Source organism: Castor canadensis, chromosome 3 (assembly GCF_047511655.1).
Source record: "Castor canadensis chromosome 3, mCasCan1.hap1v2, whole genome shotgun sequence".
Taxonomy (NCBI): Eukaryota; Metazoa; Chordata; class Mammalia; order Rodentia; family Castoridae; genus Castor; species Castor canadensis.
Window position 1 is genome coordinate 164,022,200 of NC_133388.1, and position 26,962 is coordinate 164,049,161.

Consider the following 26,962-nt stretch of genomic DNA (forward strand, 5'->3'; position numbering starts at 1 on the left):
TGCAGAGGTATTGGAGTTTTGCCCCTTCTTGGTGGTTTTTCCTGTCCAGTGTGTCTCCAGCATCTCAGGAAAATTTTTACTTTAAGGAGAACACACTATCTGCTTCCTCCCTCTAGTCGCCATCTTGGAAAATCCCCAAAGCTTATGTTTAGGTGGAGTGTAAAAACTCACTATAATTTTTAATTCTTCGTAATTTCTCTATAGCTTTAAGTGTAAGTTAAATTGCTTTTTTTTTGTGGTTATGGATATTGTTTTGATAAATAGGGCAGATATCTAAAATTTTTAGTAATTCTGACTTCCTGACAATGTAATACATGATTGCATTTTCAGCTTATCTTGTGTTCCCATAATTTTCTTTTAATTAATATTTAGCATTTCAACTATCAAAATGTGGGAAATGAATCCATCATGTTAATTATAAAGCTGCTGAAATTGCTATTCAATGATCTGATTGACTCAGTTTTCTAATTTAATTGGTTATTTACTGTAGCATCATGGAACCTAATATTCAGTGATTTGATCACCTCCCTGTTTTAATTAGTTGAAGCCAGTTTTAGTTTCACTTGGTGACTGTCTTGGGAGTAAGTCGCATGGTCAGTGAATCCCTCAATAATTCTATTTTTTCTATTTATTCCTTTTCAAAGAAATGGCTTACATTAACAGGCTTAAATAGCACGTGAACATTCGATTGTTTCCATCAATTCCATGCATTGTTCCTTATAACCTGCCAAACTGACTTTGTTATCTCATTTCTGATATTTACCCCAGGACTGCCTTCATTTTATCTGTTATTCTATTTCTTTAGATGAGTATCTTCAGTTAACTTTGTTATCCTTAAAATATGGCACTTTTAAAATTCTTTACTTAAGCAGCATCAACTCTGGACAACATTGGCTATGACCACTTTACTTAAAGACCCTCCTGCCTGGATTAGATTCCTTTTCTGTCATTGTCAGCCTGCCTCCCACTGTCCTACAATATCTGCTTAAGGCATGGGAACCAGCCATTGTAGCAGAATCCAGAAGCTGCTCAGAATTTTTTCTCTGGATGTGATGTCCATGCTTTGTATATAGGAAACCCTGAAATAGCTGACTCTCTTCAAAGCACAGTGTGATAGGTGTATATTTGGAGGCCTTTCCGTTTAGATTCTTTTGGTTTCTTTTTTTCTATTTACCATTAAGGAATTGGATAGCTTAAGGGAAGGTATGAAATGGATAAAATGGGAGGACTGAGGCTCATTACCTCAAGTCCAAGTACTTTCAAGTTTGGGGAAAGTACCGATGTACAGATAAAAGAAGTCAAGGGAAAACCTGCTTCTTCCATCTTTGTGCAACGTGGGGGAGCAGAATGAAGACAGAGGTGGTAGATGATCAGAGGTTTGTTCCAGTCTCTTCTTCCCAAGCTGTGACCCTAGAAGAGGGTGTGTGCTGGTTAATTGAAGAGTAACTTATACCCTTCTTAATACTTGAGATTCTTAGAGAAGACTCACTCTTCTGGATGTCCTTGCACTCAGCTGAGGCATAGGTACCTCATAGTGAAGTTAGCAGTTCATCGTGTTAAGAAAGGCCAAGAAAAGCCAGGATTTACCTTCCAAACTATCCCTAGTTCCACTATGACGTGAAGAAATAAAAATAGATGCATGTCACTACAGTTACCTTCCCCTTCCCCTCAAAGGGAGGAGAGTGAGGGATGGGGTGAATTTGTGGAAGAAAATGAAGAGCAGATAGAAGATTATTCAGAGACTAATATGAGTCAGCAGCACCTGTGGGAACTGAAGTGAGGGCAAGTTAATAGTAGAGAACAATCCTGTCTAAGTTGAGGAGAACCAGAGTATGAATTAGATGGCTTGCAGACTGCAGCCACAAAAGCCCCACAGAACAGCTAGACACTTTCTTGGAGAACAATAGAAGAAGGGGTAGAAATATCAAAATTAGGTAATTTATCCAAATGAGCTAATTATTAGACCACAATTTAGTTGGGTGACTCTAAAATCTGACTAATGTACTGTCATGATTAGCCATGTCGGAAACATAGATGGACATATTTCTCTTTCTATCATGTAAGAATTTATTGAACTATAACAATAAATTCAGAAGCTATGTCAAGTACTCCTGATTAAACTTGGTACTTGTGACCATTGGTGAACACATTCTTTTAGTCTTCTCTTAATTACAAATTTTGACTTTTACACTTGACACAATAATATATACAGGTTGCAGAATGGCTAAGAAAGGGTTAAAGAGACTGCAAGGTTCAGATGGGCTACACTGAAGATAAAGTCAGAGAGCTAGTACAAATAAAAGGAAAAGTCTCTGTAGGGGACCAAATAAGAATTTTTACAAACTGCAGGCACAGAGCGGTTTGGGTGAAGAGTTGCTAAATGCGTGTCTGGGTGACAGTTTCAAGTACCAGTCTGAACCATGTGTCACTGGCAAGAGAACTTGTGAGGAACCTGGGGACAACGCTGAAGTCCTTTACTGTGGCAGTTTTCTTGGTCAAGGCTCCTGACAAGTGACTAGGTGAGAGGTCTGTGTGCCTGCCATTTCTCAGTTTTGGGGTGCTCTCTCTTTTGATAGTCCTGGTGATCAAACTCAGGGCTGTTCGCTTGTTAGGCAAGCTAAAGCCACTTAAGCCACACTTCCAGGCTCCTTCATTTATAATACCAGGTGAGGCGTTAAATCTAGTGTAACTGATCAACTCTTGTATATATATCCACAGCTATAATTATTTATTGGCACAGATAAATTATCAGTTTGTGCCTCATAGTGTGCTAGAGATGGTAGTTGTTTACTTATATAAACAAGATGTAGAGTCACTCTGCCTTGGTACTTATAATCAAAGTGGAGCAACTTAGGTCAAAACTATTCCTTTATAAACTGGGGTAACTCAAGGTTAGACACAGCTTGAAAACTGCTTTGCACACCATGTTCTTCTCATGTACTGTCAAGGAAAATCAGAAATAATAGAGAAACAAACTCCATTTCTTATTCAGCAACTCTTCAAAGCCACCACAATAGCCAACAGAGAAGAGCTGGTAACAACTAAGACTTGGAAAGGCCCAGTGTAAAGCTTTTTCTGTCTGCTGCTACCTCCTGAGGCAGGTATGGAAGAACTCATCAGACTTCCTGCTGCAGCCTACAACTGTGGCTGTAGCTGATGATGCCGTGCCTGCAGTTCATTGGGATCCTGGAAGAGTCTTGCTGCTTGTCTCAGGAATATCAGATGAAGCAAATTTCTGGTTTTTGTTTTGTACTCCAAAATCCTCTTATGTGAGGAATACAGTGATGTCCTGATTGCTTAAGCAACCTATTTGAAAACTTAATCATGTAGAATATGTACAATTGCATCAGCTTTCAAAATCCACCATGGCAGTGCTGGGGGAAGGGCTTATAGGCTAGTAACCCTAATGCCCTTGAATCTGCCTTTTGAGAGACAAAGACACCATGGATCTGATGATGGGAACACTAGGGTAATGTCATGGTTAAGCTTCTCTGCACTTCCATGCCTCTTACAGAGTTCATCTGTGTCCTTGTTTTCCTACACACACACTGGGCCAGAGGAGAAAAAGGCATCAAAGGATCTGTGGTGTGAATGCATTCCTTGTGTAGCATTTGTATCATAATATGAACAGTATTTGTTCAGTTTGTGTGCTTCTTGTCTGAAATTTGTGTCTATTAAGCTGAATTCAGCAGCTCCCAGCATAGTACCTGCCATATGCTAGCCATTTAGTGTGTATTGCACGAATCCATAAATAATTAATGTATTAATGTTAATATTTATTGTCCATCTGTAAATGGACTGAAATTTTATAGTATGAATTACTTTTTATTATAAATGATAGCTTCATCCAAGTTTATATACTAATATTGAATATAGTAGTATTTTTCTTTTTGTAGGATATGATAGATCTTTCTACTTAGTGATCGTTTATAAATGCTAACAACCAGCTCTCTGTTAGAAAAAGCTCTGATTTACAGTGTTTTCCAGTTTCTGTAGTCTAAATATATGTATCATGGCTGATTTCAAGCTAACCCACTTACTTCATGGAATGTGGAGTTTGGAAGAAATGTGCATAGTTGTTCTTGAGTTGGTGGACAGCTCAAGTAATCCCAATTCTAGTAATGCATTGCTCTTCAACAGAGATCGTTCTGGTGATACGCTTTCAGCAGAACATGTAAGTAGTTAAGGCAGTGCTATAAACTATGAAAGATGTTTGTAAAAAAACATCTTTGTAGCTCAACAAAGTAGTAGTTTACTTCTTCCCTATGTGGCATCCATGCCAGTGTGGCTGATCAGTTGGTTTGCCTTCAAGTTCATATTCAGGTTCCCAGACTTTTTCTGTGGCTTCTTGATCTCCAAGATCTTAAAAGTTCTTAAAAGTGAGTAACAAGAAGATGGCATATGAGAATGTTTTTAAATCCCCTCGGTCATGGAAATGGTACACACTATTCCACTTTTTATTGATTGGCTAGAATGTAGTATTGTGGTGTGGCCATGCCTAAAAACAATGAGGTTGGAAAGCAGTTTCTAAGAGGAAAAGGACATAGTCTGTTGAATAGCTACCAGAATCTCTCAAAATTTTCTAGTCATGTGAGAGTTATACTGTAAGTTTATATTTTTACCTTATTTCTTTTTTTTTTCATTTTTCTTTTATTATTCATATGTGCATACAAGGCTTGGTTCATTTCTCCCCCCTGCCCCTACCCCCTCCCTTACCACCCACTCCGCCCTCTCCCTCTCCCCCCCTCAATACCCAGCAGAAACTATTTTGCCCTTATTTCTAATTTTGTTGTAGAGAGAGTATAAGCAATAATAGGAAGGAACAAGGGTTTTTGCTGGTTGAGATAAGGATAGCTATACAGGGCATTGACTCACATTGATTTCCTGTACGTGGGTGTTACCTTCTAGGTTAATTCTTTTTGATCTAACCTTTTCTCTAGTACCTGTTCCCCTTTTCCTATTGGCCTCAGTTGCTTTAAGGTATCTGCTTTAGTTTCTCTGCGTTAAGGGCAACAAATGCTAGCTAGTTTTTTAGGTGTCTTACCTATCCTCACTCCTTCCTTGTGTGCTCTCACTTTTATCATGTGCTCAAAGTCCAATCCCCTTGTTGTGTTTGCCCTTGATCTAATGTCCACATATGAGGGAGAACATATGATTTTTGGTTTTTTGAGCCAGGCTAACCTCACTCAGAATGATGTTCTCCAATTCCATCCATTTACCAGCGAATGATAACATTTTGTTCTTCTTCATGGCTGCATAAAATTCCATTGTGTATAGATACCACATTTTCTTAATCCATTCATCAGTGCTGGGGCATCTTGGCTGTTTCCATAACTTGGCTATTGTGGATAGTGCCGCAATAAACATGGATGTGCAGGTGCCTCTGGAGTAACAGTCTTTTGAGTATATCCCCAAGAGTGGTATTGCTGGATCAAATGGTAGATCGATGTCCAGCTTTTTAAGTAGCCTCCAGATTTTTTTCCAGAGTGGTTGTACTAGTCTACATTCCCACCAACAGTGTAAGAGGGTTCCTTTTTCCCCGCATCCTCGCCAACACCTGTTGTTGGTGGTGTTGCTGATGATGGCTATTCTAACAGGGGTGAGGTGGAATCTTAGCGTGGTTTTAATTTGCATTTCCTTTATTGCTAGAGATGGTGAGCATTTTTTCATGTGTTTTCTGGCCATTTGAGTTTCTTCTTTTGAGAAAGTTCTGTTTAGTTCACGTGCCCATTTCTTTATTGGTTCATTAGTTTTGGAAGAATTTAGTTTTTTAAGTTCCCTGTATATTCTGGTTATCAGTCCTTTGTCTGATGTATAGTTGGCAAATATTTTCTCCCACTCTGTGGGTGTTCTCTTCAGTTTAGAGACCATTTCTTTTGATGAACAGAAGTTTTTTAGTTTTATGAGGTCCCATTTATCTATGCTATCTCTTAGTTGCTGTGCTGCTGGGGTTTCATTGAGAAAGTTCTTACCTATACCTACTAACTCCAGAGTATTTCCTACTCTTTCTTGTATCAACTTAAGAGTTTGGGGTCTGATATTCAGATCCTTGATCCATTTTGAGTTAATCTTGGTATAGGGTGATATACATGGATCTAGTTTCAGTTTTTTGCAGACTGCTAACCAGTTTTCCCAGCAGTTTTTGTTGAAGAGGCTGCTATTTCTCCATCGTATATTTTGAGCTCCTTTGTCAAATATAAGTTGGTTATAGTTGTGTGGCTTCATATCTGGGTCCTCTATTCTGCTCCACTGGTCTTCATGTCTGTTTTTGTGCCAGTACCATGCTGTTTTTATTGTTATTGCTTTGTAATATAGTTTGAACCTTACTTCTTTTTTTGACAAATGCTGTCTTTTATAAGTGGGCTGGCAATGGTTAGAAGTGGAGTTTAGTAAATACTTTTCCTGTGCAGAGTTGAGCTTGGCCTGAGGTCTTATCAACAGTCTTTAATCTACAATCCTTCCTTCTTTTTTTTATTGCTATTGAGATGAAAAAAAAGATCACAGAATTTTGTAGACCTTTAAAATTTGTAAGTATCCAACCAAACTTTTTTCTTTTTATGCTCCCTTTGACTATTCAGTGTAACTGTCACGGTTATCTTATCTTTTTTTTTTTTTTTTTTGAGATGCAGTCTCACTGTGTTGTCCAGGCTGGCCTTGAACATGCAATCCTCCTGCCTCCGCTTTCCAAGTAGCTGAGATTACAGCTACTGGTGTAATGAAGAACCATACCCAGCTCATGCTCTCTATTTTTATGGTTTTAAAAAGATATTTTAAGTTTTGTTTCTCTTTAAGCCCTCTAAGGATGTTTGTGGAACGAAGCACGTAGTAATAAGTAATAAATTTGAGTCATTAGAAAACTTGCCTCTTAATGTTGCTATACTATTGGGGAAAAATTGGCATATGTAGGCCTGAAAAGTACTATCTTATACTTCTGAATCATATATATGAATTCTCAAGGCTTAAAAGTTTTTGCTAACTATGAGGACCAGTAAAGCTAATTAGATTTTTAACCTATTAGTAGAGATTAATAGGCATATGTACTGCTCAGATATTTTAAACAGCATTTATCATGAAATACAGTTGATAGTTAACTTGGTTGGGGCTCCATTAGCAAAAGTCCTGTGATTTTATTTCCAAATAAAAGTTAGTTAAATTTTGTTCCACGGGCATGGCCCTTTCCTCTAGGTGACATTATTCACTTCACAGCTAATCAGTGAAAAGTCATCTCACAGCCATCTTGCCTACGTATGCGTTTGTGATAATTCAGTATCAGTAAGTTGCTGTAAGGCCTGCTAGTGCAAGTGTCAGTTCTTTTGCACTGCTTGATGTGAGTGAATTTAAGATTCTTGAACTTTAATAAACTATCAGTTCGAGTAGAAGTAGATGATAAAAGAAAAGAAAGATAGCTTGAGTCTGGCATTGTTTTGATGTCTGTAATTCCAGCCCTCAGGAGGCCTTGAATCATGTGTTTGAGACCAGCCTGGGTTACATAGCAAATCCTGTCTCAAAAAGACAAAAACAATTAAAAAAACCCTACGAACAAAAAACAAAACCAAAAGAACCATAACAGAATAAAATGAGATAGCTTGAAGATCGTAGGGGCTAGCAGTTCAGGAGGAACCAAGTGATGTAGTTAGAGAGAGCCATGAGTGTAGACAGCCCAGAGAGGCCTAGGAGGAAATTGGTGCAGAGTCTTTAATAAGATTCAGACACCATCCTTCAAAACTTATCTTATATTAACATCTACTGGGTGCTAAAAGATAAGGAAAACAAAGACTTGCCTCCCAGACTTTTCTCATTTTGGGCTTCACAGAAGTGATACCATTTGTATGATCAAGAGTTCACACTGAGGTAAACTGACAAGAATGCTTGTCGGCTCTTTTGGCCTTATTTGGCCGCTAAGCAGCACAGTAACAACACAGTCAACATGGCAGCTGAGAATCTCTGCCATAAAGCAGGGGTTCTCAAACTCAAACTTCAGGACCTCTGGAGGATTTGGGGTGGGGGATTGCTAGGTCCTGCCCCAGAGATTTTGGTTCAATAAGTTTGGGGTGGGACCTGGGAATTTGTACTTCTAGTGACTTCTTAGGTGGTATTGACCTGCTTTTCCCAGATCTTAAAGATATCCTTTGAAAATCTCTGCTCTAAAAGGAGTAATCTGTTTGCTTTGCAACAAATAATGAAAGAGCAACAGGTTGTTTCTGCAGACTATTTCTGTTTCATTGCTATCTGGCAGAAAAGGCCGGTGTTCTTCAATACTCTAAATGTGGCTTATTCCAGTGTTCATACCCTAGAACCGTTTAGTGCAGATTATCACTGTAACATGAAAACAGGAAGTTGTAATTCAAACTTCATTTATTTATTTTCAAATTATTTTGTGGTTCTGTGTTTAGTGTGCCTTACACCTTAAGTGAAATCTGCAGTATCTACATTAATCATAAGATGATATTAAAAGAGGTCATCATTTGGATGATACTTGATTTTTTGAGATTATTGAGGCATTAGATGATTTATATCTGTTCAGATCAACCATAGCAAAAGAAATTTGAGCCATGACAGCATTAAAAAAAACTTGAGTGAGATTTTTTTTTATCTTAACATACATTTTTATTTATTTATAAAAAATAAAATAATAAAATAGGCACATAGATTTACATTACTGATGGCTAATTCTTTTGAGAATTGATGAAACATGAATCTTGATATTATAATATCAAATATGTTTTTCCCTGGAAGAACTGCAAATGATTTCAAGTTAGCAAGTATTTAGAAGATCATAGTATTCTGTGATTTATATGATCTTACTGTGTAATAGAAGATATCTTCCTTGTTTCCAGTGAGCTCCAGATTTTCTTGGGGAAAAAAAGAAAGACATGTTAAACAATTCAATGAAAGAACAAACTGATGAAAAATGAACAAGTGCAATGTTGTATTATAAACTATACAAACAATATACATTGGCACAAAGGAGCATTAAGCAAGAAGTTTATATGGTATTTTACAAAAGCATCCATGTTTCAGCTGAACACACCATGTTGAATGATGGACAGTTGTCTGTATCACAAACTCCTTTCAGTTTCGTTGTTAGTTACCAGGCAGAATGGGTTTCTTTTAGTATGATTACCTATATTGCTCTAATTCATTTAAATGTGAAAAATGTTTAGTAACACAGAGAGCTATAACATAAATAAAACATTAACACTCATTTGAAGTAGGAGCTCACCTTTTATTTCATGATAATATAATTTTACTTGTTTTTGATGAATTGAAAAAGAGTTTTAGAGTAGAATGGAGAGTTTTCTGGTCATGTAGATAGTAATTAGATTTTTTGAGTCTGAAAAACACTATCTATTAAACAAATTGCGTACATAATGATTGTTAGCAGACCTGAGAAGAAGAGGAAAGGGCACTGCTGTTTAATGGCTATAGAATTTGAGTTTTACAAGAAAGCGTTTGGATATCTGTTTTGCAACAATGTAAATATACTTAATAATACTGAAGTGTGCATTTACAAATGGTTAAGACCGTAAGTCTTATGCTGTCTTTTTAAAACCACATTAAAAATGAAGTGTATTACTACAAATTATGAGCAATTAATAGGTTTTTGTTGAGATCAGCAATGTTCTTATCATTATTTTAGTCATCAGGAACTACTTCAAAGAAATAAAAGCCTCCTCAAGAAGCTTATAATTTAGTTGGTAATAGAAAATTACCCCAATGTTAACAGCTAACTTACTGAAAGTCTACTATATGGTAGGTATTTCAACATAAAGTATTTTATAAAATTTATGTCATTCTTCAAAACATTATGGGAAAATAAGTATTATTTTAGTCTTCTCCTCTTTTATGTTAAGGGAACTAAGTTCTGTAGATATGAAACCTCATTACCTCGCTGAAGACTGCTAAATTCCTAATCACAGAGTTAGTATTTAAATTCCCCTCAAATTCATTTATTAATTTCATTTAGTTTATTCAGGTTTAAATTAAATATAGCTTCAGGATTCATTTTCTGTGTACTACATTACAGATGTAATTAAATAAATAGAATTAGAGTACAAATAAACAACTAGTAATTTGATTCTCTTGTTTGGCATTATTTCTACTGTCTGTTTATTTCATTATAATTATTCTGACAAAATTTAAAGAAAGGATAAAGAATTTATAGTAGTAGTTAATTGCATATTGATTTCAGAAGGACAATCATATTATTTTTTGTTGGATTGAATTGACTCTTTTTGTTTGTTTTTAACATTTAGGGGGAACTAATTCCTTTTCCCTATGTCTTCTTGTGCAGGTTATGTGGGTATGCAATTTGTGCCGAAAACAACAAGAAATCCTCACTAAATCAGGAGCATGGTTTTATAATACTGGTTCTAATACACCACAGCAACCTGATCAGAAGGCTCTCCGAGGACTGCGAAATGAGGAGGCACCTCAAGAGAAGAAAGCAAAGCTACATGAGCAGGCCCAGTTCCAAGGATCCCCAGGTGACTTATCTGTACCTGCAGTGGAGAAAAGTCGATCTCATGGGCTCACGAGACAGGATTCTATTAAAAATGGGTCAGGAATGAAGCATCAAATTGCCAGTGACATAGCTTCAGACAGGTAAACATTTTGTTTAATCTTTAGGTAACTATTATTCCTAATCTTCATTTCAAACAGAAATAAAAGCACATGAAACATTTAGGTGACACTGAGTTGCCTAAATGTAATCTAAACGTTCATATATTTTACATTTGCTGACTGTGATGTTTGGGACTTGAGCAATGATAGGTTTAAGCTATCTTATGTTTGATATGGGAGTATTATCAGATAGATTTCCCACAACAAAGGAGTAAAATTAAAGTGACATTTTTTGTTATTTTAAATTGTAGCCTTCCTAGTAGATACATTGAACAATCTCACTATAGTCTTGATTTGCATTTCTTGAGTAAAAACATAGAACATTTCTTCTTAATAGCCATTCATATATTTTCTTTTGTGAGTAGTGTATACAAATTTTTTTGTACTTGTAGTATTATTTTAAATCACTGAATTGTAAGAGTGATTTATATTCCTTTCTAAGTTACATGCATTGCAAGTATTTGTTCTGAAATTTCTTGTAATATAATTCAGTTAAACAGTTTCTTACCTGGCTTTTGCTGAACAAAAATTTTATTTGAATGATGTATAATTCACTGTTATGCTTAGTACTTTCTGTAGTGTTAAAGAAATTATCGTCTACCCTTAAAATCTGAAAGATGATCTACTTGGATTCCTTCTAGAAGCTTTCTAGCTTTGGCCTAAATAGATGACAAAACCTGTTCTTCTGTATTTTGCTCAGAAGTGTTATTCTTTTAGGTTTTATATTTAGGTCCATGATTCACATTTGGTTAATTTTTTTATTTGTTAAAACTAATATGCTTCAATTTTTTTCTTTTTTGGCATATGGATGTTTAATCATTCCAGTGCCATTTGTTGAAAAGATGATTCTTTCCTTACTGTCTTTGCCTTTTTGTCAAAAATGAGTTGTCAACATTGAGTGGGTCTGTTCCATTTCATTGATCTGTCTTTATGACACCACACTGCTTTCATTACTGTGCACTTAGACTATCTTAAAATCAGGCAGTTTAGGTCTCTAACTTTATTCATTTCAAAAGCTGTCTCGGTTGTTCCAAACATTTCTATTTGAATTTTAGAATCATGTTGTAAGTTCACTTTAGATTCAGTTTCCACAAGTGCATGACTTCAGGTTTAGTCATGTGGATATGTATTTTCCATTTATGAACAATACAAATAGTATAAAGTAAATTTCTTTATGTCACATATAGTTGGATTTTAACTTTTGAAAATCCACTCAAACATCTATGTCTTTTAATCAGAGAATTTAATCTATTTATATTTTCAGTAATTATTGATAAGTAGGGTCTTATAACTTGATGTATAGTTTTATTCTCCCTCGTTTTTTCCTTCCCTCCAGCCTTTCTTCCCTCCTTCCCTTTCTTCCTTCTTTCATCTCTTTTTTTATTATTTATTTAAATTGCACACTAGGCATGGTGGCACATGTTTATAATCCCAGCACTTAGGGGAGTGAGGCAGGAGGATCACATGGTCAGCCTGGACTACATAGTGAGAACCTCCTCCCCCCAAAAAATGACAAGTGGAAATGCTGTGCTGTATTTGTAGTGTGTAACATGACATTTTGATATTTGTATACAATGTAGAATGAGTAAATCAAGCTGTTTATCATATGCATTGCATTACATGTTTTTTTCTGTTGAGAAGACTTAAAACCTACTCTTTAACAATTTGTGAATGTATAACACATTGTTATTAACTGTAGTCATCATGATGTACAAAAGATTTTTGAAATTTATTTTTCTTTCTTTTATTTTATTGTTTTTACATTTACATACACGCGTATACATTGTTTGGGCCACCCCCCACACTTTCCACCCCTCCAAGATCTTTTTTATTAGCACGTGAATTTTCCACATTAATGGGGCTCAGTGTGCTATTTCCATAATGCATAGGATGCTGTCTCTTATAGTCTTCTTTGTGGTTAAGTAATTTAGTCTTATGTGTTCTTTGGTTATTATTTGGGGTTTGTCTATTATAGATTCTTTCTTTATGGTGATCATCAGTCTCACAAAAACCATGTTTTGATTATAACAAACTTTTAAAAAATGATAGGAATCTATCATGATAATAAACATAAGAAAAGATGAAAAAAAAGAAATGTATTAGTAAAAAACTACATAGACTCCATTCTGATCCACATTTTGAGTTTTTGATGTCCCATTTTACATCTTTCTATATTACCCACTTTTACCATCTTAATGGAGCTATTATTACTTTCAATTATTTTGCTGTTTAATCTTAGTAGTAAAGATATGGGTGGTTTATATATCCATGTTTACAATATTAGAACATTTTCATTTGTCTGTGTAGTTACGCTTGCCAATGCATTCCATACTTTCTGAAATTTTCCTTTTACTCATTAATGTCTCTTTCTTTCAGTTTGAAGAAGTTCTTTTAGTATTTCTTCCATCCCAATACTAACGAAGCCCAACCCTGCTTAGCTTCTAAGATCAGGAGAGATTGAGCATGGTCAGGGTTGTATGGCTATGGATTCCTTTAGTATTTCTAACAGGACACATCTGGTGGAGAAATGTCTCTCAGATTTTTGTTTTTTTAAATCTGAGAATGTCTCTTTCATTTTAAAGGATACCCTTGGTGAGTGTACTATTCTTGGTTGGCAGTTTTTCTGTTCAGAACTATAAAAGTTTCATGCCTTCTCTGCTGTCCTATAAAGCTTTGGAGAAGTCTGCTGCCAGGTGGATCAGACACTTTGATGTGTTTCTTTTCTCTTGCTGACTTCAGAATTGTCTCATTTTTATTCACTTTTGAGACATTGATTATAATGGGTCTTGGAATAAATTTGGTTGAGTTGAATCTGATTGGTGACCTTTGACCTTCCTGTCCCTAGCTGTTTGTGTCTTTTCTAGGTTTGAGAGCTTTTCTGTTATCACTTTGAATAGGTTGCTTTCCTTTTGGCAGCATCAAGTCACTCTTGGGCCCCAATAACCTGAATAATTGCTCTTTCAATGCTATTACAAAATTCCTGTAAGCTTTCTTCATTCCTCTTCATTGCTTTTTCTATTTTCTCTTCTAGCTGTGTGTTTTCAAATAGCCTTTCTTCAAGTTCACTAATTCTTTCTTCTGTTTGATTTATTCCTCTATTAATGACTTACAGTTTTTAAATTTCTACTTGATTTTTTAAAATCTCTGTTAAGTTTCTCTGCTATAGAATAGTTCTTTGAGTTTTTTGGGAGCTCATTGAGTCTTTAAATTGCTATTGAGCTTTTTTTAAGTCAAGAGTTCACCCATATTCTCAGTGTCTAGTGCCTTATTTTGACTTAGTTGAGGTCTTGGTTCTCAAAGTTCTTGATACATGCTGGTATGATGTCATCTGTACATTGAAAGTTTATTTATTCTGATTTTTATAATCTGCCATTGTGCCTGTCTTTCCAGAAATTCCAAGCTAGCTGCTTATTTGTTTCTGGAACTGTAGTGCCTTGTGCTATTTCAGCACTAGGTGGTACCATACATCCAGATTGGTCAGGAGTCTGCTGTTGTTCCTGTTTCAACACTAGAGGGTGATTCAAACCCAATTTTGTTCCAAATGCACAATTGGTGTGTTCAGTATGAACTGTGGGAGTACATAAAAAGAAGTAGTAATTGGTCCCTACAAATCTCTCCTCGAGGCTGCAGTCGGGCCAGAGATCTCATCTAGCAGTGACTGGCCTGTGATCAGGTGCTGTGGATTTTGCCTGGCTGTGGCAGAATCACTATGGAGGGATTAACTCCAGGGTTCCTATGGCATGACTTAGTGTTCCCCTCCAGATTCCTCCCCTAGGCAGTTATTCTCTCTGTGCTGTCTGTGCTCATGCAAGGAATGGGGTGAGCAGTCCTGTGGCCACCAGTGCCACAGTGCTGTATCACACCCTGAGCCCAAAGCCCACTAAGACCACTGCAGTCCTGGGATTGGACCAAAGCCCACCCTATGAGCTGCATACTGCTGAGGTGTACTCATAGCCAACACCATTGCACTGGCTACAGATGACTGTGGCTGGCCTGGAGATTGGATAGATGGTGGCTGTGTATCTCTTCCTGCTACTGGAACTGTTCCAGTCTCCATTCTTGGATACTGGCTTGGTGATGGGGGCTATTAGCATCTGCCCAGTGTTGGGTTGCGCCAGCCTGGCTCTGAGTTTCAGGACAAAGTTTTGTGCTTACTACTCTGTCCTACCTTCTGTTGGTGTGTTCACAACAGGGCATTCTATATTATGAGCCCAAGGTCCGGGTAGTGTTCATGAAGTCAGTCCTTTGACTGCCGAGGCTGACAATAAGTTAGGTTGCATCTGAGTCTTATGGCAGCAAGAAAATGCACATTCTTAAGGGTGTATTCAGGCCCACACTGCAGCTTGTCGTGATGCAGGTTTAACCTTAAGTCTGTCCCATCAGGGTGTGGGTTTCCACCCACTGCTGGAGCAGATCTAGAGCCTCTGTGTATGATTACTGACCTGGTAAGACAAAGTCCTTTGTTAGCTTTCTCTGCCCAGAGAGTGGAGTCTTGATTCCTGCTCTGCTGATTCAGGTCAGGGGAGGGTGTTGGAGGGTGTAAATATGAATCCATCCCACTGGGACCCATGTCTCTGTTTGATGCAGGGCTGGACCTAGAGCCTGTGGGTTCTGACCTGTTTATAGGGACCTTTGGTTTTTACCCAGTGCTGGGTCTCACCGTGGTGGACCTGGCACTGAACTCCAAGGCAAAATTCCATGTTAGTTTTGTGCCTTGCTCCCCAGTGGGTAAAATCCTGCTCCCATCTCTGATGCCTTGCTTTGGGGGATGGGTACTAGAAACAGCCCCTTGGCCACCTGCCTAATGTAGTTCTAGAGGCTTGGTCAGTGAGAACTGGCTTGGAGGCATGGGTCCTTGGGCCATGTCTGGCACTGGGGTGCACCATAGCAGGCATGGTACTGGGTTTTAAGTCCAAGTCCTGAACTCAGTTTCTTCCCATCCCCCATGTGAGAGACTTCTTTCTCCAGGCTGTCCTCAGTTGTTTGGAGTTGGGGGAGATTGACGTGTCAGCTGACTCTTACCTTTCGTGATGCCTCTCTATTTATTATTTTTCCTGGCACTGTGTCTGTCACCTGGCTTCCATAGCTCATGTGAAAGTAGCTTGGTACATGAATTGCTGCTCAAATTGAGGAATATCTGATCTTCTGTGGGAAGATCTCTGGAGTGCATGGCTACCACCTTGCTGTGCCTCCTGTTTGCTACATTTCAAACTTACTGGTTTCATTAAAAAATTTTGGGGGAGGGCAATACTGGGGGTTGAACTCAGGGTCTCACACTTGCTAGGCAGGTGCCTACCACTTGAGTCACTCTGACAGCTCTTTTTTGTGTTGGATATTTTCCAGATAGGGTCTTGCCACCTGTTTGCCCAAGCTGACTTCTAACTACCATCCTTCTGATTTCTTTCTCCTGAGTAGCTAGGATTATAGGCATGAGCCAACAGCACCTGGCTTTATCGAAATTTTGTTGACACTAAATGTTTAAGACATGTTGTGAAATTGGATAATAAATAATGGATTTTTCTTCATAATCAACCAGATTTTTAGATGTGTGTATTTATAAAACACCCACCTAGAACCATATCGGTTGTGTTTAGAATTTACTAAGTGAATTATATATGGTTTAAGGACTACATAGCCCATTTTCATGAACTATCCTATGAAACCAAGGCATAATTCTTATGAATCTTATTTAAAATGGTTGTTCTAAATAGGTAGCAAGAAAAAAACAGCATGAAAGTGAGATAAACAAGATAAAAAGATAAAGTGAAACAATTTTAAGGGAATCAAGGCATGATTAAGAAAGATATTAAATGGTGAGTATGGTGCAAATTCTGGGTACACATGTATGTAAATGGAAAAATGATATCTGCTGAGCCTACTCCAGGAATGTCGGGGCAGGGAGGAAAAAAGAGAATGGTGGAGCGGGTGAATTTAACTATGATATATTTGTTATATTGTAAGAACTTTTGTAAGTGCCACAATGAACCCCCCACCCAGCACAACAATAAAAAAATTTTTAAAAAGATACTATAGAACCAAGAATCTAGAACAGATAAAGCTCTGGTGATTGCCATAGAAGGAAAAAGAATGAGCACTCGGAAGCAAATGGCCTCAAAATTTTTCTTCTGGATATTTCTTCTTCTGCTCTTTAAATTATCAGATGAAACACAGAGGCAATGAGGATGGCTGTGTATTTGGCACCACTTTTGGTGAATTATGCTCATTCAACAAATACTTTCTGCATATGATGAATGAGTAGAGGCTATAATACTGTCTTTTTAAGGTGACTGAGGTCCTTTCTGACATTTTGTCTTTTATTGACAAAATGATCAATCAATAGACGAAGATAAGTAATGACATGTTTTCATATAGCCAATGCTAAAAGACATCTTTATTTTTAAGACTGTAATATAAGCTCTGAAAGAGCAAGTGTCTTTTAAAATTACCAAACAGTAAAACATATAAATAGTTGTGAATTTGCACTATACAATAAATGACAAAACCCCCGTAGAAAAAGACATTTAGATCCAGGTGCAGGGGCTCACTGACTGCCAGGGTAACCTGGGACTTTGCCGGACAAGCAAGCACATTTTGCCACTGTATTTATAGGTCATTTAAATGAAGGAAACTTGAAAATGATTTAGGTTTAATTTAGTTGAAAACAGAAATATGTTTTGCTTGTTTATATATTGACGTTAATATTGAAGTTATTTTAAGACAGCAGACTGACTTCTATAGTCAAACCAATTATAACATTATTTTTGAAATAAATGTATCATTAGTAAGGTGCTACTGTGTAACTTGTAGAAATCCTTGTTGACATTTGATGTCCACTAGAGGGCTCATAGTCACTGAATGCACATGCAAAAAGAGCAAACAATCGGGTGAAGAAAGTTAGTAGAATTATTTTAAGAAAGCTTAAAAATGACAAAGTAGCACAGATGCAGAATATGTATTTCACATTTCACTTTGTGAAACATGACGTCTCTAATGACTAATGATGTGAGCATTTTTTCTTACGTTCCTTGACCATTTATAGATCTTCCTTGGAGAAATTGTTGGGTAAATACTTTGAGTTATTTGTAAAAACAAAAACAAAAAATCCCCTCTTTACCAAAATTAAAAAGAAAACGCCTATGATTTCTTCTGTGTATTGTGATGGCTTTACTTTTATGTTATAAATTAGTGTTCTGTCTACCTGTAATGTACAATAGTGTGGTGTTAGGAGTATATGCAATCTCACTTTTTAATATAATTGGCTTTTTGTTCCCATGCTTTTTAGTAAACAGTCAGTATTTTCTTACTGGTTGGAGATGTTATAACATTGACTATTGTATGTTAGGCAGTATTTATAGATGTTCTGTTCCATTGATCAATGAATGTACTACGTTTATAGAACAATCAATCTGAATGGCTAGTTGTTGAAAGCAGTAAACCTGGCAATCTCAGCTTTAGAAAGACATTTGAATTTATAGCAATTTAACTAATTTTCTGGTAGTGTGTGTTGGGTTCTGCGATTAAGAATGCTTGGAAGGTTGTATTTTCACCAGTAATACTTCTGCCAGTTATATGGCTTGAATGTATTATTCGCTAGAGTAAAAAGCAAAAAGAGAAATAGCAATTATTGTAGAATTGAAGAATGGGAGAACCTTCCCTGTACTATTTTAATGGAAATGGCACAATAATCAGAAGGACAGTCCTTCAGCTTTTGAGTAAGAAGGAACCTGTATTTATCATATTTACCACCAGATGGCGAAGGCGCACCCTGAAAACAAAGGATTTAAATTTTGTGATTGTTCCATCTGAACTAGAAATGTTTTAGACTAATAAGTGAATGAAGTTTACGTTTGAGATTGTAGAAATATGTTTTTTTCTTTTTCATATTCAAAGGTGATAGTTATTCCCAAGTGTTCATCTCTAGTTCTGAGATTTCCATGGACCAGTTTTTCTTTATAGATGCAAGTTTTATAATCTTCTCTTTATAAAAACCCTTCAGAATCCTAAGTGTACACTCCCTCCAGAAGTAACAGCTTCCATGTCATTACCTAGCCCAGCTAACTGCCCAATGAATGATACTCAGGTATCACTTGCTAATCTTCCTTTTCGTTTTTTTATTACATTTGTTTATGTTTTTGGTTATTTCAATCCCTGTAATAGCTCTTGCATTCAACCCCGTTTTTTCCAATAGGGTATATTGTCACTCACTGCTCAGGTGTAAGCATTAACTTCATCTTGTTGCCTTTCTGGCTTCTTACCTTTATTTGCTTCTCTGTAGATTTTGCTTTGTTTCCAGAATCATAGTTTTTAGGTACAGATATGATGAAGTTGCTTTATCTGGTCACTTTTGATGCCTCCTTGTTTTGTACTTAATATTTAAATATTGAGCTTTTCAGGGACTCATTTAGTGAGTACCTACAAAGTCCTAGGCCTTACTGGAGGAGATGTGGTATTTAAGATACATTAAAAAAAATGGAAAAATTCTCAAAATCCAAAAGTAAGGGGTAGAGTTTCAATTCAAAAGTTTTTTTTTTTTTCCTGAATCAAAAGCCTATCATCACACTTTTTAAGGCTTTTACATGTCTTTTTTTTTCACCTCATTTCCCACAACTGCTTCCACCCCTCCTTTGGCCCGGCAACCAATAGTCTCTCTACAGCAGATAAATAATGAATCATTCATTCATTTTTTTTCAGATGTAGGTATTGAACCCAGGGCCTTGTGCATGCTGGCAAGTGCTCTACCACTGGGCTACATCCCCAACCTCATTCATTCTTAAATTTTCAAGAATTTGCTTGTGCTGTTCCTCTTACCTAGAATTCTGTTCTAGCTATGAATGTAGTAATTCAGCAAATATTTATTGAGTTTTGATTGTATGTGAGACAGATTTCTAGGTGCTGAGAGATTAGCAATGAAAAATACAGACAAAATTCCTCACAGAGATTACTTTTTAGTTGAAGAAAACAGCATTAGAACTTCAGATCTCTGCACTTGGCTTCACTGAACTCTAGAGGGCGCCATTCAACTAGATATGAGTGGTTCAAGCTGTAATTTCACAACTCTGAGGGCCAGTGACAACTAAGAGGAAAATAATTTAGGGGAGAAGGGAAAGGAAAGTTTTTTTGGGGGGGAGGAGGGGTGTGAAGGAAGCAATTAACAGCTTTTAGTAGGGAGTTAGAGAAGGCTTTGCTTAACATTAAAACTTGAAAGAGGTGAAGAGGTATGCTGTGAAGATATCCTAGGGAAGGACAGTCCAGGCAGAGAAATTCTAAGTGCTAAGATAATTAAGTGAAGATGTGTCTTGGCTCCTCTGCCTAAACCTCATTTTTCTTTAAAGCCGAGATTAAATCTCCCTACTGCATGAATGCTCCCCTGTATTTTATCCAGCAAGAATTATATTTTTGCTTATAAAGGAAGACATTATTAAAAGTGCTTACTACTATGTGACCTTCAGTACACTTGTCAGTGTTTCTTTTTCTCTTACTGAATGTTGAGCAACTTGAGGGCATGCTGTCTTTTACATCTTTGCGCTTCTACATGCTTAGTTCAGGTTCTAGAAGTAATGGGTGCTCATTGAAAATTAAATGAATTGAAATAAATTAGATCACTAAAAAAACGAGTAGATAACCAATTTATCTCTTCCATAATTTTTTTAAAGATTTAGCCTAGGATAGGCTTGAACTCACAGTCTTGCTGCCTTTTTCTCCCAAGTGCTGGGTTTACAAACTTGCACCACCATGCTTGGCTGGCATTCCCTTACTTTTTATATGTTACAGTTATCCTGTGTTTGCAAAGATTGAATATTTAAGGAATCCAATAATTTTCTCTGCCTCTTGTGCAGCTTCATTTTTTCCCTTAATGTCTTTGTAAAAATGTTAACATGCATTACAACATTTTAACATGCGTTAAACTACTGGTTGCTATATATAAGATTGAGCTCTAAGAATTCTGTTGTTTCTTAGAAATTTGCAATGATGAAGGAGCATTTTAAGTGTTTCAGCATATTTTTATAGAAAGTCTAAAGCCTATTTGCTTTGACCTGCATATTGCAGCATCATTTTCAGGAATTTGGTTGAATATCTTCTGTTTTCTATGTTCTTCTGTCTATTTTGGGGCAAGCGACCTATGTCCCAGCTTGTCATGGCAAATTCTGGCTTATATGTGTTGTCCCAGCTTGTCATGGCAAATTCTGGCTTATATGTGTTGTCCCAGCATAATTATTAAGAGCAAATTTTCACTCTCAAAAGTATCCTGGTGTGCCTACTGATTTGGGAAGGGTATCCAGGCTGGCCTGGGGTAACAAACACCAGACCCTATTTGAAAAGTCACTATAGCAAAAAGTGCTGGGGTTGTAGCTCAATTGGTAAAGTGCCTGCCTAGCAAGAGCAAGGCCGTGAATTCAAACCCCTGTATTGGAAAAAAAAAAAAGGTTCTCCTGGAGGGAACAATATATTTCACAGTCTCTGTAGTCTTCTTATGGACTTCCTGTGTGATAGCTCATGAAAGAACTTCACAGCACTTATTCAACTTATTGAAAGTTCCCAGTGGAACTGGATTGCAGCAAAAATTATTTCATTTACTTAGTCTACAATATTTATTGAGTATATTCTTTATTTATAACACTAGTTCATATGGAGAATTCTAAAGGCAATAGAAGATTCTCTGTACTGTAAACATTTAAAATGTAAGTCAGTATTACTGGTGTAGTTATGTGAGAATAAATATTTGAAACTCTTAACATGGATGGAATAAAAGTAATTTGGAAATATATAAAAAAAGAGAATTAAATGGACAAATTAAAACGATGGAGCCAAGTAGGACAATTTGGTAGTGTTTTTGTAGATTTATTAAAACCTTAAGAGAGTTTTAAAAGAAGATGTAGCATGGTATCAAAGTGGTAGGAAGGCAAGTTTGTGTAGGGTAGAAGCTCCTAGGTTATCAGTGCCTCTTCTGACACTCTCATTTTATTTTGTTTTGGTTCCCTGGTACCATGAGCTGTGTTAATCACATTTATCAGGTGATAGTATTTCAGGACTCCTCTATTGTGTTTTTTTCTTCCTCAAAAGGTATCTTTGAGGACTGAGTGTGGCTTAAATGGTAGAGCACCTGCCTAGCAAGCATGAAGCCCTGAGCTCAAACTCAGTACCACCAAAACCAATGTACTTTTGCATAATATATAATGTTCCTTTGTGCATGTATGTATTTTAAATGCCATGGGTGACACAGTGCTTTAGGCCTTGCATTTGAAAAGATTTATTCATGTAGGAATATTAGCTGATTGTTCACACTTCTTCATTGCTCTCTGTGGTAGATGGAATTATGGCCTCCACATTCTGTTACTTACTTGACAGAAGAGGCTTCGCAGATGTGATTAAGGTTGTGGACCTTAATAACAAGATTATCTTGTTTTATCTATGAGGGCCCAGTCAAATCACATTTAAGAATTTAAAAGTGGAGAATCTTTCTTAACTATATGAAAAAGATGAGGTGGTCAAAGCAGGAAAGGGACTTGACTGGCCACTGTTAAGTTTGAAGATGGAGGAAAGCCAGGAGTCATCTTCAGTTTACGGTCGACAAGAAAGTGGGGACATTGGCCCTACAAGTCACAAGAAATTGAATTCTGCCATCGACCTGAATGAACAATAAATGAATTCTTCTCTAGAATCTCCAAAAAAGGAATTTAGCAGATGATTTAGTTATATTCAAATGAGACTTCACCAGGCTGCTGGTCTACAGAACCAAAAACTGGTGCTTTTTGGTGGTTACTAAGGTTTGAACTCAGAGCTTTGTGATTGCTTAGGCAGGTGCTCTCCAACTTGAGCCATGCATTCATCCCTAACAAACTGATGTTTTTAAACCTCTAAATTTGTGGCAGTTCTCAATTGTTACAGCAACTATAGGAAACTAATACATTCCTCAGCATGTATCTATTGCATTTTATTTGACACTGCCCTAGTGATGAACCATATAGGCTATGTCAAGAGTCCTCAGTACTACTGTGAATCAGTGAACATCCTTATTCATGTTTCCTTCTGACCTATGGAAGACTTTCCTGTTATCTGCATATAGGTATGCAATTAATGTAACATAGAATCTGTACACTTAATTTCATTAGTTCTAGTCTCAAGATTGGCTCTGTCTGTCTATTACTTACAGTACTTGAGAATTTGTGATTCCTCATGTCATTACTGATGTTTGATGTTATTAACACTTTATCTTTTTGCAATATAATGGATTTTTTACGTAGATGACTTATAGCATCTATTTGTATCCTTATTTGTTAGTTTTCAACTTGTAAGTCTGTTATTTCCTCTTCTTGTTATGTCAGCAAGTATCTCCACTACAATATTAAATAGAAATGACAAGAGTGCTATCTTGCCTTATTTCATATTGTAAGGTAAATGCTTTGAGTCTTTCAAAATCAGATGTGGTGCTAGCTGGAGATTTTCCATAGATAACCTTTACCAGGTTAAGGAAATTCTATACTAGTTTGTTGAGAATTTTAATCATGAATGGCAGTGGAATTTTGTCAATTGCTTTTTGCTACCTTTATTGAGATGATAGTATGACTTTTCTTCTTTAGTCCATTTAAACAGTGATTATACTGATTGTTTTCACAAGTTTTAGTAACCTTGCATTCCAGGACACTCCTGTCAGTTATAATGGTATTATTCTATTTATATATTGCTGGATTTAATTTATTAACATTTTGCTAGAGAATTAAAAATATGCTTATTATGAGATTGTTGATATGTAGTTTCCTTCCTGTGTAACTTCATTGATTTTGTTCTCAGTAATGCTGAACTCATAATCTTATGTTTGTGTAGAAGTGTTATTTTTCCTTTAAATGTTTGGAATTTGCCTCTGATGACATTTGGAACTGGAGTTTTTATGGTAGCTAGGTTTTTTAAGCTGTGAACTTGATTTTTTTTCAATAGATATAAAACTGATCAGGTTACTTCTTTATTCTTGAGCATGTAGACATTTTTATGGTCCAGTTTTATAAGAAGTAATACTCAAATTCATTTGCAAGTCATGGGAAAATCATTCTTTCTTTTCTTTTTAAAATGCTAGAGACTAAGTGAGTATGGTGATTCATGCCTGCAATCCCAGATACTTGGGAGGCTGAGGCAGGAGCCTCAATTTGTGGCCAGCCTGGATAACTTAGGGACACTTTGTCTCAACATAAAATTGAGAGAAAAGAGGGACTGATAGAGTAGCTTAGAGGGTATAGCACCTGCCTGGCAAATGTAAGGTCTTAAGTTCCAATCCTAGTACTGCCAAAAATATAAGTAAAACAACCCTCCTCCCAAATTTAAAGAACAAAACAAGGGTGTGTGTGGTGGGATGAAGTTCAGTGGTAGAGGACTTGCCTAGCACTTGTGAGGCCCTGAGTTCAATCCCTAGTATGGCTAATAGAATGCTGAAGATAGAACGGGATGTTTTGATAGACTCTTTTCCATGATCCATATGATCTATATCCTAGACATGTATTTCATTATGATTTCAGTTCACCTTTACACCCACCAGTGTCTATGGGATAACTTCAGTGGTCATTTTTGTATGCCTCTGTCTGAAATTGGTTACTTTTTTTCTTTTCAAACAGAGATATTCAGTCATAGTTGTTTTCTTTTGCTTTATAGAAGCTTTGCTTTCTCATCTGCTACTTTTTCCTTCTTCTTACTCAAAGTCTAGGGAAGCTGTTACCCACTTTTTTTTTGTCTATGATTTGACCAGATTGTTCACTTTTGAAGTAAATGCTTTTCAGTTATGCTTTGCCCATTGTAAGCCAATATACAATTCTCCTAATGAATGATATTTAATTGATGGAGATTCTACTTATTACTTGCCATTTCTTGAGAGTGTCTTTAAATTCATTATAACAGGTTTTTTTGAATGTTATATGTTCAGTTTGGGCATTAATTGTACCAAGGAAAATGCTTCAGTACTAAAATTAGAAGCAAAAAAGAAAAAAAAGGAAAGCTAGAAAGTCATTAAAATGATGGTAATTTGTTAACCAATGGTGGTAGTTTTGTTAGCTAGCAGTACTGTTTTTATTTTTTTTCTTTTATTCATATGTGCATGCAATGTTTGGGTCATTTCTCCCCACTTCCTCCTACCTCCTCTCTTACCACCCCACCCCCTCCCTCTTCTCCCAACCCCCTCGCTACCAGGCAGAAACTATTTTGCCCTTATCCCTAATTTTGTAGAAGAGAGAGTATAAGCAATAATAGGAAGGACCAAGGGTTTTTGCTAGTTGAGATAAGGATAGATATACAGGGAGTTGACTCACATTGATTTCCTGTGCATGTGTGTTACCTTCTAGGTTAATTCTTCTTGAATTAACCTTTTCTCTAGTTCCTGGTTCCCTTTTCCTATTGGCCTCTGTGGCTTTAAAGTATCTGCATTAGTTTCTCTGCATTGAGGGCAACAAATACTATCTAGTTTTTTGGGTGTCTTACCTATCACCACCCCTCCCTTGTGTGCTCTCGCTTTATCATGTGATCCAAATCCAACCACATTGCTGCATTTGCTCTAGACCTAATGCCCGCATATGAGGGAGAATATACGATTTTTGGTCTTTTGGGCCAGGCTAACCTCACTCAGAATGATGTTCTCCAATTCCATCCATTTACCAGCGAATGATAACATTTCGTTCTTCTTCATGGCTGCATAAAATTCCATTGTGTATAAATACCACATTTGCTTAATCCATTTGTTAGTAGTGGGACATCTTGGCTGTTTCCATAACTTGGCTATTGTGAATAGTACTGCAGTAAACATGGGTGTGCAGGTGGCTCTGGAGTGACCTGAGTCACATTTTTTTGGGTATATCCCCAAGAGTGGTATTGCTGGATCATATGGTAGATCTATGTTTAGATTTTTAAGAAGCCTGCAAATTTTTTTCCAGAGTGGTTGTACTAGTTTACATTCCCACCAGCAGTTTAAGAGGGTTCCTTTTTCCCCGCATCCTCACCAACACCTGTTGTTGGTGGTGTTGCTGATAATGGCTATTCTAACAGGGGTGAGGTGGAATCTTAGCGTGGTTTTAATTTGCATTTCCTTTATGGCTAGAGATTGTGAGCATTTTTTCATGTGTTTTTTGGCCATTTAAATTTCTTCTTTTGAGAAGGTTCTGTTTAGTTCATGTGCCCATTTCTTTATTGGTTCATTAATTTTGGGAGAATTTATTTTCTGAGTTCCCTATATATTCTGGTTATTAGTCCTTTGTCTAAGCAGTACTGTTTTTAAAGGTGTTGCTAAGAAAATTGTAGATTAATACCAAAATGGCCACTTTTGAAACTCTATTTTCCTTGAGCACTATGTGTGTTACTCAAGTGTCTCCTGCATTAAAAATATAAAAGCTAATAAATTATAATGCATTTATAACTGATATGTACATATATGCTCATATAATCCTTCTCCCACAGATATTTTACAGATAAACTGGCAATAGATGTATAGATATATTAACCATTGAAGTTAGTCTGCATAGTGAACTATGGGAGTGTATTGGTTTTAGTTCAACTTTTATGGCAATATTAGTGCTATCTACTCACTGCTAGGGTCTCTCACCTGCTTCTCCCTTAAATTTTGGGCTCTTTCAGTACACACTAGTGTACACTTGGTGAGGGGTGTAATGAATAAGGACTGGAAAATTAGGCTGCCATCTGAGATGGAGAAAAGGTAGGAACTGGTAAGTGCATAAGTGTTTATTTAGACCTTTTAGTAAAGTGAATAAAGTAATAAATGAAACTTATTTGAGGTCAACTCCTTTTTCCCTTTGCTTCACTGTATCTTTTTCATTCTTATAGCCATTGTGCTAAGACAGGTCTGGGATGAACAGGTTGGGAAGTACCCTTTGGAAGATCAAAGGCGAGGAAGGGTGAGACTGAGAAGTCAGCCACTAGTTTTATCTCATGTAGTACTGAGACTAAGGAGCAAGAACAGACTTGTCAAGGCTCACAGAGGTCTACCTAACTCACCTCACCAGGTTAAGAAAACAGGAAGTTGAAGTCAAAACTTCAGATAAAGATAAACATACATTTTCCTTTTTCATACCACTAATTGCTCATGGATTCAGGAATTTAAATTTATTAGTGAACAACAGGAATTCAGCATCATGGTAGATAGAGCCTTGGAATATTCTTATAGTCATTTACAGTGAAGCGTCTGTACTCATCCTCTGCCTTCCTGTTTGTTACTATAAGCAGTCTTTTCTCTGACTGTATATAGAATCCACCTATTACATCTACTTAAGGAAAGCTCCTATAATTCTCTGAAATATGTAAAGTATGGGACTGGGTGAGGAATATTTAAACATTTGTGGTAACAAGTACTATA

The 26,962-nt window shown here is 36.7% G+C and overlaps 1 protein-coding gene across 33 annotated transcripts in view; it reads left to right on the top strand.

Annotated features, from left to right (window-relative positions):
- Rims2 (regulating synaptic membrane exocytosis 2) overlaps nt 1–26,962 on the top strand; it is a 573,766-nt gene that overhangs the window by 183,084 nt on the left and 363,720 nt on the right. For all 33 annotated transcript variants that reach the window (XM_074068988.1, XM_074068974.1, XM_074068978.1 and 30 more), the window contains one exon: nt 10,295–10,605. In XM_074068988.1, the coding sequence (XP_073925089.1) occupies nt 10,295–10,605 (311 nt within the window). The remainder of the gene's footprint in view (nt 1–10,294; nt 10,606–26,962) is intronic.